The following is a 14,627-nucleotide window of genomic DNA, read 5'->3' as shown; positions in this document are numbered from 1 at the left end:
ACCCATCGGAGTCTCAAGGAGACCCTAACCAAGCTCCAGCAAGGGGTAAGGCTCACTTGGGTTGAGGCTTTGCCAATAGCTCTAACAAAGCTTCGAAGGATGCCAAGAAAGACATAAAGCTGTCCCCCTTTGAGCTAATGTTTAGATTCCCGCCCCGGGTACACTGCGGAAGGAGGGAAGAAGTCAAGTGGGAAATGGGGGATCAGATGTTGAGGGGCCAGTTGACTTCTCTGCAGTCCGTTCTTTCACAGCTACGAGCTTACTCCGTCCCGTTCCAGAGGTTGCCGCTAGATGCTCCCATCCATCTCTTCCAGCCGAGAGACAAAGTGTTGCTGAAGAAGTGGAATAAAGAAGCTCTAAAAGAAGGGTGGGAAGGGCCCTACTTGGTGGGACCAACCAGCCATTCATGTGTGAAACTTGTGGGTTCTAGCAAATGGACACATTGCAGCCGGTTAAAGCCATTTAGACGACCCCTGCCTCCTCCTGTCACCCGGAGAGAACAGGAGGACACGGGCAACGGTCCTCTGCTCCCTGGCACCCCCCCGGAAGCTGCCAGGGACACAGGCGAAGAAGCCATCCAGGAGCCACAATCGCCTCTTGTTTATAAATCCCAGCACCTAAGAAAGGCCAGGATCTGACTCAATCGGGCTTGATAACATAACCACTATTGTTAAAATAAAGTGGCTGTGGATCCTGATGTTGCTCTCCTGCATAACAGCCGGGGCAACAAGGAGCTGTTGCCAAGAAAATGGGCACTGGGGAGAGGCATTCTATAGGTCCTCTTTGGGAGCGGAGTACTATAAGTCCAAGAAATCCACCACTTGTAATGGGATAGGGGTTTATGAAGTACAGTTGATTAAGCCACTTTACACTGGTGAAAAGAGAGGCACTCTACCAGTAAGTAGCACAGTTTGCCTCCGCAGAGGGGAGCTACCAGAACCAGGGAGTGTGAGGACTATTCCTCAATGGGGGTTAGGTGAGTGGAGTCCATCACAGGTTCACCAAACCGTCAATCAGCTAATACAGAAGGCAAAAGAAAAAGAAGGTAAACTAATCCCCGTCAAAAGAGACCCTCGACCAGCTGCGTCTCCCAAACCACCTTTGGTGCAAATTCCTGAGGTGGAAAAGCATCCCTGGAAAGCCAGACTAGGGATCCCAATAACAAAAGAGACTGATAATTTGTGGTTAAAATAAGTAAAGTATACCGCCAAGTCCTTAAATAAGTCAGACTGTTTTGTTTGTGCCGCAGGAAGATCGGTAGCGAGAGTGATGCCTTTTCCTCTGGGGCGAGACGCTCCTTCCCTCCTCACCTGTGTGATCCGCTTGTTCCAACACCCGGACGCGTGGGGAGAAGAGGAGTGCCAGACTCTCAATAAACTATACCTGTGATGCTGTAAAGGGATTGGCTGAGCAACTAGATGCCACCAGCCAAATGGCCTAGGAAAATCGGCGTGTTCTTGATATGATGTTAGCAGAAAAAGGAGGGGTATGTGTTATGCTAGGTGGGCGATGTTGCACCTTCATCCCTAACAACACTGCTCCAGACGGCACAGTAACAAAGGCCTTGCGGAGCCTCACCGCCTTATCTGAGGAGTTAGCTGAGAATTCAGAAATTAACAACCCCGTGACCGCCTGGTTAGAAAAGTGGTTTGGAAAATGGAAGCACCTAGCAGCCTTAATCCTTATCTCGCTTGTAGTGGTAGTAGGAGTTCTGCTATTATTTGGTTGCTGCATTATCCCCTGTGTTAGAGGCTTATCCCAGCGACTGATAGAAACCGCTCTGTCAAAACAGATGCTCTTGCTTTACTGTGCTGATAAAGAAACTCCGTTTTAAACGCTTTAAGACGTGAGTAAAGACTTAAAGGAGGGAATTGTTAGAAAAAAGAGACTCCATAACCGCTGGCGCCTCAGTTACGTAGGAGCCCGAGTGGCGGGAAAAATGTGGGCGGAGCCAAAAGGAGAACCATGATGACGCGCTCATGACTAACGGCTTGGTAAGCTGATACTGACTGTTTATTGGCTATTGACTTGGTAAGCTGATGTACTGACTGTTTCATTGGTTACTGGCAAGAACAATAGAAGTGATATGGTATAAAGAGCTTTTGCACACGTGTCTCGGGGCCCAGACTGCTCTGCACCCGTTTTGCAAAACGTTCAATAAAATAGTGTTGGATCCACTGCTGCCTGCCTGGCATCCTTTTCTTCTAAACCGGAAGCAAGGACTTTTTATCTAACACCTTCTATGTGTGTATGGTGTTGGGCTGCCATTGCATCGCAGTAACTGCTGTGAACGCCCAGAGGCATTTTTGTTTTATTAAAAATTTTATTTCATAAACCAGGGGTGCAGAACCAATTTTCAGGGGGAGCTGAATTGCCCCCCCCCAGGTACTCTGAGGGCTAGATGACATCAGTGGGTATGGCCACACCCACTGAAATCATTGGCCCATCCTATCCCATTTTCACTTCCTTCATGCTGAGGAGAGCAGGACTCGCCAATGCTGGGAGTACTTCTTTATTTACTACATTTCTATACCACCCAGTAGCTGAAGCTCTCTGGGTGGTTCACAACAATTAAAACCATAAAATTCAAGACAATAAAATCCAATATAAAAGTTTAAAACCACAGTTTAAAAATAAAAATTACAACCAAATAGAAACTAGTGGCAGTGCAAAGGTTTAAAATACAATACCAGATATAAAACAGAAACTGAAAAACTAAAATGCTTGGGAAAATGAAAAGATCTTTACCTGGCACTGAAAGGAGCACAATGTTGGCACCAGGCAAACCTCTCTGGGAAGCTCATTCCACAGCCGGGATGCCACAGCAGAAAAGGCCCTCTTCCTGGTGGCCACCCACCTCACTTCCTTTGGTGGGGGCGCCCAGAAAAGGACCACTGAAGATGGTCTTAGGTTCTGGGCAGGTACATATGGGAAGAGACGATCCTTCAGGTAACCTGGCCCCAAACCATTTAGACCTTTGAATGTTAGTACCAGCACTATGAATTGGGCCCAGAAATAGATTGGCAGCCAGTGCAGATGGAAAAGTACTGGCATAATATTTTTATTTATTTATTTGTTTGTTTGTTTATTTATTTATTAAATTTATTAGTCGCCCATCTGGCTGGTCACCCAGCCACTCTGGGTGATGTACAGTAATAGAAACAGTTTAAAACAATAAAATTCTACATTTAAAACATAATATTTCTAAAAATACCCTTTGTTGTTCAGTCGTTCAGTCGTGTCCAACTCTTCGTGACCCCATTGGCCAGAGCACACCAGGCCTTCCTGTCCTGCGCTCTCTCCCGGAGTGTGCTCAAGTCCATATTCATTGCATCGGTGATGCTATCTAGCCATCTCATCCTCTGCCGTCCCCTTCTCCTTTTGCCTTCAGTCTTTCCCAGCATCAGGGTCTTTTCCAGAGAGTTTTCTCTTCGCATTAGGTGGCCAAAATATTTGAGCTTCAGCTTCAGTCTCTGTCCTTCCAATGAGCACTCAGGGCTGATTTCCTTTAGGATGGACTGATTTGACCTCCTTGCAGTCCAGGGGACTCGTAAGAGTCTTCTCCAGCACCACAGTTCAAAAGCATCAATTCTTCGGTGCTCAGCCTTCCTTATAGTCCAGCTCTCACAGCCATACATTACTACTGGGAAAACCATAGCTTTGATTAGACGGACCTTTGTTGGCAAGGTGATGTCTCTGCTTCTTACTATGCTGTCTAGGTTTGCCATAGCTTTCCTCCCAAGGAGCAAGCGTCTTTTAATTTCATGGCTACAGTCACCGTCTGCGGTGATCTTGGAGCCCAAGAAAGTAAAATCTGTCACTGCTTCCATTTCTTCCCCTTCTATATGCCAGGAAGTGATAGGGCCAGATGCCATGATTTTCCCTTTTTTTCATGTTGAGTTTCAAACCAGCTTTTGCACTCTCCTCTTTCACCCTCAACAAGAGGCTCTTGAGATCCTCTTCGCTTTCTGCCATTAGGGTGGTATCGTCTGCGTATCCGAGGTTGTTGATAATTCTCCCAGCAATCTTAATTCCGACCTGTGATTCATCCAACCCGGCTTTTCTCATGATGTACTCTGCGTATAAGTTAAATAAGCAGGGTGACAATATGCAGCCTTTTCGTACTCCTTTCCCAATTTTGAACCACGCGGTTGTTCCATGTCTGGTTCATACTGTTGCTTCTTGACCCTCGTACAGGTTTCTCAGGAGACAGGTAAGGTGGTCTGGTACTCCCATCACTTTAAGAATTTGCCACAGTTTGTTGTGATCCACACAATCAAAGGCTTTAGCGTAGTCAGTGAAGCAGAAATAGACGTTTTTCTGGAATTCTCTTGCTTTCTCCATGATCCAGTGTATGTTGGCGATTTGATCTCTAGTTCCTCTGCCTCTTCGAAACCCAGCTTGTACTTCCGGTAGTTCTCGGTTCGCATACTGCTGAAGCCTAGCTTGTAGGATTTTGAGCATCACCTTGCTGGCATGTGAAATGAGCACAATTGTGCGGTAGTTTGAACACTCTTTGATGTTGCCCTTCTTTGGAATTGGAATGTAAACTGACCTTTTCCAGTCTTGCGGCCATTGTTGAGTGTTCCAAATTTGTTGGCATATTGAATGCAGCACTTTAACAGCATCATCTTTTAGGATTTTAAATAGCTCGGCTGGAATACTGTCATCTCCGCTAGCTTTGTTGTTAGCAATGCTTCCTAAGGCCCACTTGACTTCACTCTCGAGGATGTGCGGCTCAAGTTCAGTGACCGCACTCTCATGGCTATCAGGGACATTCAGATCTTTCCTGTATAGTTCTTCTGTGTATTTTTGCCACCTCTTCTTAATCTCATCTGCATCTGTTAGGTCCCTGCCTTCTTTGTCCTTTATCATGCCCGTCTTTGCACAAAACGTTCCCTTGAGATCTCCGATTTTCTGGAAGAGATCTCTAGTCTTTCCCATTCTGTTGTTTTCCTCGATTTCTTTGCATTGTTCATTTAAGAAGGCCTTCTTGTCTCTCCTTGCTATTCTCTGGAAATCTGCATTCAGTTGGATATATCTTCCCCTTTCTCCCTTGCTTTTCGCTTCCCTTCTTTCCTCAGCTACTTGTAAAGCCTCATCAGACAGCCACTTGGCTTTCTTGCATTTCTTCTTCTTTGGGATGGATTGAGTTGCTGCCTCCTGAACAATGTTACGGACCTCCGTCCATAGTTCCTCAGGCACTCTGTCTATCAGGTTTAATCCCTGAAATATATTCCTCACCTCCACTGTATATTCATAAGGGATATGATTTAGGTCATACCTGAACGGTTTAGTGGTTTTCCCGACGTTCTTCAATTTAAGCCAAATTTTTGCAAGAAGCAGCTCATGATCTGAGCCACAGTCAGCTCCAGGTCTTGTTTTGACTGACTGTATGGAGCTTCTCCATCTTTGGCTGCAAAGGACATAATCAATCTGATTTTGATATTGACCATCTGGTGATGTCCATGTGTAGAGTCGTCTCTTATGCTGTTGGAATTTATTTATTTATTTATTTATTAAATTTATTAATCGCCCATCTGACTGGTCACCCAGCCACTCTGGGCGATGTACAACCCACCATAAACAATTTAAAACAATAAAATTTTACCATAAATTTTTTTTTAAAAAAATACCCTAACCCACCCCAAATGCCTGCCTGAACAACCACGTTTTTAATGCACGACGGAAGCTCATTAAAGAGGGGGCATGACGGAGTTCCCTAGGGAGGGAGTTCCACAGAGTGGGGGCCACCACAGAGAAGGCCCTCTCCCTCGTCCCCACCAGTCTAGCTGTCCTGGCTGATGGGACAGAGAGAAGGCCATCCAAGGCTGATCTTGTTAAGCGGCCTGTCTGGTGTTGCTGGAGGCGCTCCTTAAGATAGGCTGGGCCGGAACCATATAGGGTTTTAAAGGTCAAAACCAACACCTTGAATTTGGCCCGGAAAACAACTGGTAACCAGTGCAATTCCTTCAGCACTGGAGTGATGTGATCTCGCCGGCGGCTGCCTTTAATCAGGCGAGCCGCCGCGTTCTGTACCAGCTGCAGTTTCCGAACCGTCTTCAAGGGTAACCCCACGTAGAGCGCATTACAGTAGTCTAAACGAGAGGAGACCAGGGCATGTACTACCGATGGGAGCAGATGGTCGGGAAGGAAGGGGCGCAGCCGCCGTATCAGATGGAGTTGATACAGCGCTGTCCGGCTCACAGCTGACACCTGAGCCTCCATGGACAGCTGGGAGTCCAAAATGACCCCCAGGCTGCGGACCTGGTCTTTCAAGGGTAGCTGTACCCCATTCAACACCAGGGCAACATCCCCCAGCCTCCTCTTGTCTCCCACCAAAAGTACCTCGGTCTTGTCAGGTCTCCTCTCGTTTAGACTACTGTAATGCGCTCTACGTGGGGTTACCCTTGAAGACGGTTCGGAAACTGCAGCTGGTACGGAAAAGAGTGTTTGCTATGATCAGCGTGTTCTCTTGGCAAAACTCTATTAGCTTTTGTCCTGCTTCATTTTGTACACCAAGGCCATGCCTGCCTGCTATCCCAGTGATTTCTTGACTTCCCACTTTAGCATTCCAATCCCCTATGATGAAGAGGACATCTTTTTTTGGTGTTAGTTCTAGAAGGTGTTGTAGGTCTTCACAGAACCGATCAACCTCAGCTTCTTTGGCATCAGTGGTTGGGGCATAGACTTGAATTACTGTGATGTTGAATGGTTTGCCTTGGATTTGTACTGAGATCATTCTATCGTTTTTGAGATTGTACCCCAGTACTGCTTTTCCCACCCTTTTGTTGACTGTGAGTGCTACTCCATTTCTTCTCAGGGATTCTTGCCCACAGTAGTAGATATGATGGGCACCTGAATTAAATTTGCCCATGCCTGTCCATTTGAGTTCACTGATTCTCAAGACGTCGATGTTCAATCTTGCCATCTCATGCTTGACCACCTCCAGCTTACCTTGATTCATTGATCTGACATTTCAGGTTCCTAAACAATATTGTTCTTTACAGCATCGGATTTTCTTTTCACCACCAGACACATCCACAGCTGAGTGTCCTTTCGGGTTTGGCCCAGCCGCTTCACTCTTTCTGGCACTACTTGGAAATTCCCTCTGCTCTTCCCCAGTAGTATATTGGACACCTTCCGACCTGAGGGGCTCATCTTCCGGCATCATAGCCTTGTGATATGTTCCATGGGGTTTTCTTGGCAAGAATACTGGAGTGGGGTGCCATTTCCTTCTCCAGTGGACCACATTTTGTCAGAACTCTCTGCCATGACCTGTCCGTCTTGGGTGGCCCTGCACGGCATAGCTTATGGCTTCACTGAGTTACGCAAGCCCCTTCACCACAACAAGGCAGTGATCCATGAAGGGGAAAAATACTCTAATCCAACCCAAATGCCTGCTTGAAAAACCACGTTTTTAATGCGTGGCGGAAGCTCATTAAAGAGGGAGGGAGTTCCACAGCGTGAGGGCCACCACAGAGAAGGCCCCCTCCCTCGTCCTCACCAGCCTAGCTGTCCTGGCTGATGGGACAGAGAGAAGGCCAGCCGAGGCTGGTCTCGTTGAGCGGCCTGTCTGGTGTTGCCAGAGCCGCTCCTTGAGGTAGGCTGGGCCGGGACCATATAGGGTTTTAAAGGTCAAAACCAACACCTTGAATTTGGCCCGGAAAACAACTGGTAGCCAGTGCAGCTCCTTCAGCACCGGAGTGATGTGATCTCGCCGGCGGCTGCCTTTACTCAGGCGAGCCGCCGCGTTCTGCACCAGCTGTAGCTTCTGAACCGTCTTCAAGGGTAACCCCATGTAGAGTGCGCTACAGTAGTCTAGACGAGAGGAGACCAGGGCATGTACCACCGACGGGAGCAGATGGCTGGGAAGGTAGGGGCGCAGACGCCCTACCAGATGGAGTTGGTACGGCGCTGTCCGGCTCCCGGCTGACACCCGAGCCTCCATGGCCAGCTGGGAGTCCAAAATGACCCCCTGGTCTTCCAAGGGTAGCCGCACCCCACTCAACCCCAGGTCGACCTCCCCTTGTCTCCCACCAAAAGCACCTCGGTCTTGTCAGTGTTCAGCTTCAGCATGTTCCTCCCCACCCAGCCGCTCACCGTCTCCAGACATTCGGACAGGGATTCCATGGCCAGCCCTGGTGAGGATTTGAACGAGGGGTAGAGATGCGTGTCAGCCGCACGTTGATGACACCGCCCGCAGCCCAAACCTCCCGATGATCGCCCCCCGCAGCTTCACATAGATGCTAAACGGCATCGGGGAGAGGATGGAGCCCTGTGGCACCCCACACGTGCGCGGCCATGGGTCCGACACCTCCTCTCCCAGTGCTACCCTCTGCTACCTGCCGGAGAGGAAGGGCCGGAACCACCGCAATACGGTGTCTCCGATGCCCAGCCCCTCCAGGCGGTCCAGGAGGACGCCGTGGTCAACGGTACCAAAAGCCGCTGAGAGGTCGAGGAGAACAAGGAAGGCGCATCCGCCCCTATCCAGAGCCCTCCTCATATCATCCGCCAAGGCGACCAAGGCCGTTTCTGTCCCATGCCCAGGCCTGAAGCCCGACTGAGGTGGGTCTAGATGATCGGCTTCTTCCAAGTGTGCCTTCAGCTGCATCGCCGCCACCCGCTCAGTCACCTTGCCCCAAATGGCAGCTTCGAGACCGGGCGAAAGTTGTTCAGAACTTGGGGATCCAGGGAGGGCTTCTTCAAGAGCGGTCTGAGCACTGCCTGCTTGAGGGCTGATGGCGTCAGTCCCCGCTCGAGGGAGGCGTTCGCCACCGCCCGGATCCCCTCACCCAGCCTCTCCCTGCAGCTCATAATGAGCCAAGATGGGCAGGCATCAAGGAAGCCGGCGGTTGGCCTTACAGATGAAATACATAATATGATTGTGTTGGCCAGTCCCCCTTAACAATCTGGCTGCCCTATTTTGGACTGTGAAGTTTCTGGACCAAATAGTCCCTGGCCAAGTCCCTGGGTTTGTGTGCTGCTTGTCGTCCCCCTGGAAATGGCAAGTGGTGCTTGAATGGACTAGCACCAGCCAAGTCGGGCACCTCCTCTGTGCGCCCTTGGAGGCCAAGCCCTCCCACCCCCTGGAAGAACACGAGGAGGCTCTGCAGGCCAGATTGTGGAGCCCAGTGGGCCAGATTATGTCTGCGGTCATAAGGTTCTGCACCCCTGTCATGAAGACTTATGCACACAACCTCTAATATTTTAAAAATAATCAGCTCTGGTGTAATGTTAGAAAAGCAGGTGTGGTCCAAGGTGGGAGGAGGTCAGACTAGATGGGTGTGGTTAAAAGAGAAAAGGGGGAAACAACCAAATGAAAACAGTAACAGAGTTGGTTTTCTGCTTAGCCTACCCCAACCTTTCTGTATCTTCCTTGCTATTTCCCATAGTGCTCTGCGCAGTGCAGCTTTGGGCAGCAAAGGCGTTTGGTCCAGTGTGTGAACCACACAGGGCAGCCATCCCGCGAGTGTGTGGAGACCCTGAAGCCGATGATGATGCAGCAACGTGAGAACAAGTGTCACTCTGGACTGACAGAAAACCTGGAAGGTATCCTTGTCATGGGATGGTTTTACATTCATGGCACAGACACAAGGAAGCAAAGGGATTTCTCCATTGGGAAAAATAATCTTGTGCATCCACTCTGGATGGCAGAGTGTCCTGGGATAGGGCCGGGGGAAAAAAGAGTTCAGTTCACATTTTAATGTGTGTTGTTGTTCAGTCGTTCAGTTGTGTCCGACTCTTTGTGACCCCATGGACCATAGCACGCCAGGCCTTCCTGTCCTCTGCTCTGTCCCGGAGCGTGAACTCTAACCCGAACCCGAACCCACATTTTAATGTGTACTTACCTAATTTTGCACTTTCTAAGCAATATGTGAACCAAAACTCAGTTATCCTTCTAAATTTGCACTCCCCCAAATTTTATAGTGGAGTTCTTCAATTAAAAAAATGTGTATGATAGGGGAAAGTGCACACAAAAATATGTATATTTGTGAAAATAACATTCAAAAATAGGAACATTGCCCAGGAAACATGTATATCTTAGGCAAAATTGGGTACAAAATTACATGTATTCAGATGAATGCACACAAAAATACAGTTTTTCATACATTTTTTTTAAAAAATGAACCCAAGTTACAATTAGAAAAATTCTCATAGGACAAACTGAAATTCAAATTAGAGAAATGAGAAACTAAGTGAAACTGACATTGACAAATTCATCCATTCCTACTTGGGTCACGTGGTATGGTTCATTACTCAGAAATCGTGAGATGCGAGGTGGGGATTTGGCCTGGGTGTCCAAGCCAAACTTTGGCAAAAAGTAGGAGTAAGCACAGCAGTTGTGCCAGGCCAGTAAGGGGAACCTTAACAGCTACTGGCCAGAGCAGGACAGGTAGTGCTCACTGACCAGCCAAGGTTACACTCTCTCAAATCACTCTCTCTCCTTTTTTTTCCCCTACAGAATGCAAAGATGTGAACAAGGTTGCCTATTGCCCTTTGGTGCTGAAGTTTAAGTTCTGTAGATGGACTTACTTCCAACATAGAATCATAGAATAGTAGGGTTGGAAGGGGCCCACAAGGCCATCGAGTCCAACCCCCTGCTCAAGGCAGGAATCCAAGTCAGAGCAGCCCTGACAGATGGCTGTCCAGCCTTGTCTTGAATGCCTCCGGTGTGGGAGAGCCCACCGCCTCCCTAGGTTATGGGTTCCATTGCCGTATTGCTCTAACAGTTTTTCCTGATGTTCAGACGGAATCTGGCTTCCTGTAACTTGAGCCCATTATCATTAACAGATGTATCGCAAAACATGCCAGGGGTGTTAAACCAGGGTGTGTGCACTCAGTGCTGTAAGAAAACTGGAAAGACCCAGGAAGAGGGGAAGTAATGCCATTTCCCAACCTCCAGCTGCCCCTTGCCACGGGATTGCCAATGAATTCAAAGCAGGCACCATGGGCCGTGCTACTCCCAGCAGCCAATGAGAAGCCATACTCTTCCCATTCCCTAGGAACCTCTGTTGGGCCGCTGCTGAAACATGTGCTGTGGTGGTGGGTGCTAAGTGTGGCGCAAGAGTGTATTGTGCCATGGGCAGAGGCAGGGGAGATGGGTGAGGTGCAGCTGAGTGCATTACTTGAAACTCTAATGATCTTATTTATTTTAGTAGCACAGCTGGGTACCACGATCACTGGATGTCAGCCCTGCCACCAGAGGAGTCAATTCATCCCAAAGCTGCAACTGGATGGCAGAGGAAAGAGAGTAGAATATAAGTCACAATTCAAAAATATATATATTTCATGATGTGGGAAATCCCATAAAATTCATTTCATATGTGCATTTTTGAGGCTTTCTAAGAGAAGCAAAGACACAAACAAAGGGAGGGGCTGTAGCTCAGGGGAAGAGCCCCCTGCTTTGCATGCAGAAGATGCCACGTTCAACCCCTGGCATTTCCAGACAGGGGTCAGAAAGACCCATATCTGTAGCTCGAGAGAGCTGCTGTCCATCAATGCAAACAGCTGGCCAATGGTCTGACTCAATAGAAGGCAGCTTCCTAGATTCCTGTTTCAATCAACCATTTATCCAGAAACATTAGACTCCTACTTGACCTTTACGGGAGAGACCACAGTGGCAGAGCCCCTGCTTTGCATGCAGAAGGTTCTGCGTTCAATTTGTGACATCCCCAAGTAGGGAAAAAACTACAGCCTGAAACCCTGGGGAGCCACTACGAGTAAACATAGAAGACAATACTAAATGGACCAGTGGTTTGACTCAATATCCTTTTGGGTTCCAAGTGGATTTTCTTCTGCATCTTCAGGGCAGTTGAGGTTTTTAGGTTCTCAAATGATAAGCATGAGGACATTCCAGTAGTTTCCTCCAAATCTCAATACAAATTCTCTAGAGGCCACTCACAAATGGAACATGGCTGTTAGCAGCCAAATTGCAGCTCTGGGGAGGGACAGGATGATGTATTATTTTACTTTTTGTTTAAATGTGTTTACCAGTGCTGGGGCCTTGTGTCAAATTTAGCTTTTAAAAATATTTTTGAAGGTGCATATTTCGATGACCCCTCCCTTCTCCCCTCGAACCCGCAGCATTTGAATGTGTGGCTATGAATAACAAATTGGTGCTATCCTTTCATTGTAACATGTCTAGCTTTATTTTATTTCTAAGTAATAAGATGGATTTTTTTCCACGCTGGAAGGTTCATTGTTGATTCAGATGTGATATTTAGGTTTTTTTATGTTTAATGTTGGGGAATGACTTTTTAAAGTGGTCTTACAAGTGTATACATGTGAAAATACTGTGTCAAATGCTTCATCATTTCTGTAACTTTCGCAGGGAAGATCCAACTAGGAATGGGGGAGAAATTAGTTCAGTATATACCTAATTTTGCACTTTCAAACCACTATGTGATCTGAAATTCAGTTATCCTTTGAAATTTGCACTTCTTTGAATTTTACGATGGCATTCTCAAATAAAAAAACATACAAAATGCATTTATCAGGAGAAATAATATTAAAATGCATTGCACTGGGAATATTGCTTGCAAAAATGTGTATATTAGGCAACAGTGCATGCATGTATTGGGATAGCTATGCAAAAAAAGTTCACAAATTTTCATGTGAACTTTTTTAAAAATTCAAAATTCGACATGAACTGGATTCAAGATTGGAAAATGAGAAACTGAGAGAAACTCATGCTGAGCTGGATGCTCTTTAATTTGCAAGCTTTGTGAAAATATCTAACACTTTCAGTTGCTTTAGTTCATATATGTGCATTGATAAAGTACTGTTAAAAAAAAACCCCACAACCATCTTGCCATTATTGCATGAACATTTTTATTAATATTCATTGTGCAGTGTTTTACTGATTCACATTCAAATACTGCGCAGATATAATCTTGCTACAGTCACATGGATGATTGCATGCTTTTTTGCAGTGTTTTAGCAATGCACCCATCCGCACATTGGAAATGTAGAGGCAGTGGTGCAGTTAGATCATTTTAGACACTGGTCATAATGGTTTTGGTGTGTGTGTGGGGGGGCAGCTCTCTAGACGACACTGTGTATGACTTTGTTTACTTCAAAGTCTAATAAGCCGGCCCTGCTGCATGGGAGCCCTCCTGCCCATTCTGCAACGTGAGGCCCCAAAATCCTGCTCTGACAGCACCACTGTGTAGACCAGGAAGGGAAGACACCTATCAAAAAAAAGAGCGCAGCAGTAAACCACATGTTCCAATTCTAGAATAAAGTTTTACTATTCTTCCAGTTGAACCAAAATTAAGGAGGAGTAGAATTCAGTGCAGAGCAAATTGGCAGAATAATAAAGTAATGGAATAGGGTTGATCGGCTTATATCATGACCTCTTCCCTGGATCTTACCTGGAAAAGTTCCCCATAAAGATCCGTACCACTTCTCCCTCCCCCTGGAATGTACCCCACCTGCTCATAAGTATAGGGTAGTCTACCCTAACTTAGCGCCCCCCAGTTGTGTTGGACTACAATGCCCAAGATCCTCAACCAGCCATGCTGGCGGGGAGTTGCAGGGAGTTCTGGGGCAACACAACACACCAGATTGGTCTAAAGGTTATATGGAATTTCATTCATCTTGTTGGAACATTTTTTGGCTTCCCTACTTCTCCTGAGTAGAACACCCAAATCCAGTAGATTTGTCCTTTAGGTGAGACCCAGCAACCTTCTAGAAATGTGTGGAAACACACACACGTTGCCAGAGAGCATTGTTAGTTTTATTGAAAACTGTTTGACTTCTCATTTATTTCCCCAGATGTTTGGCCTGGGGAGAAACTCCTCACACTCAAACATACTTTGGATTTCACAACAGGCAAAAGTTTGGTGGCTGTTGTCATTCTGATACCATACGCAGCTGCATTGTTTTGTTGCTGTACAAGCAAACAGAGATCCGCTTGTCATCTCCCAATGGAATTGTCCTGGTTTGCTAGTGACAGATGATATACTGTCAGGGCCAGAAATATTGGAACAAGGATAACTGTTTTGGCAGTTGGCCTCTGTACACCACCACATTGAAGTTGAAAGGAAACACACCCAGATGGGAGCGAAGTCAGGACTTCCAGCTGTAATTCAAGGGGCGTGACAAAAGTGGGGCACTGACCATTCAGGAAGGACAGCCAGCGGCACGCACCCCCCCCCCCCATCGTTGGGGGCTCATAAGTAATGGAACAAACCAACATCATTTCAAACTTAAGGGTCGCCTTTAATACCTGGATGGAAATCCTTTGCAGTCAATGACTGCCTGAAGTCTGGAACCCATGGACATGACCCAGTGCCGAGTTTCCTCCCTCAAGACGCTTTGCCAGGCCTTCAGTGCAGCTGCCTTCAGCTGCTGCTTGTTTGTGGGTCTTTCTGCCTTAATTCTTGTCTTCAGTAAGGGAAAAGCATGCTCTATGGGGTGGACATCAGGTGACTGACTTGGCCATTGAAGAACATCCCACTTCTTTGCCTCAAGAAACTCTTGGGTAGCTTTTGCTGTATGCTTTGGGTCATTATCCATCTGCAATATGGCGTCCTATCAGTTTGGCAGCATTCGGCCCAATCTGAGCAGAATGTATAGCCCCATACACTTCAGAATTCATACTGCTGCTTTTATCAGCAGTC

The 14,627-nt window shown here is 47.1% G+C and overlaps 1 protein-coding gene across 1 annotated transcript in view; it reads left to right on the top strand.

The window, feature by feature from the left end:
* The window catches only part of LOC146333964 (A disintegrin and metalloproteinase with thrombospondin motifs 10-like), a 63,791-nt gene that overhangs the window by 24,593 nt on the left and 24,571 nt on the right, over positions 1-14,627 (top strand). The window contains exons 12-13 of the mRNA XM_084825320.1: positions 9,396-9,552; positions 10,466-10,522. Of these exons, the coding sequence (XP_084681446.1) occupies positions 9,396-9,552; positions 10,466-10,522 (214 nt within the window). The remainder of the gene's footprint in view (positions 1-9,395; positions 9,553-10,465; positions 10,523-14,627) is intronic.

Source organism: Heloderma suspectum, chromosome W, assembly GCF_057233095.1.
Source record: "Heloderma suspectum isolate Gila_16-S chromosome W, 16-S_ref, whole genome shotgun sequence".
Taxonomy (NCBI): Eukaryota; Metazoa; Chordata; class Lepidosauria; order Squamata; family Helodermatidae; genus Heloderma; species Heloderma suspectum.
Note: the sequence above shows the minus strand (reverse complement) of the source record. Positions and strands in the feature narration are given on the sequence as shown.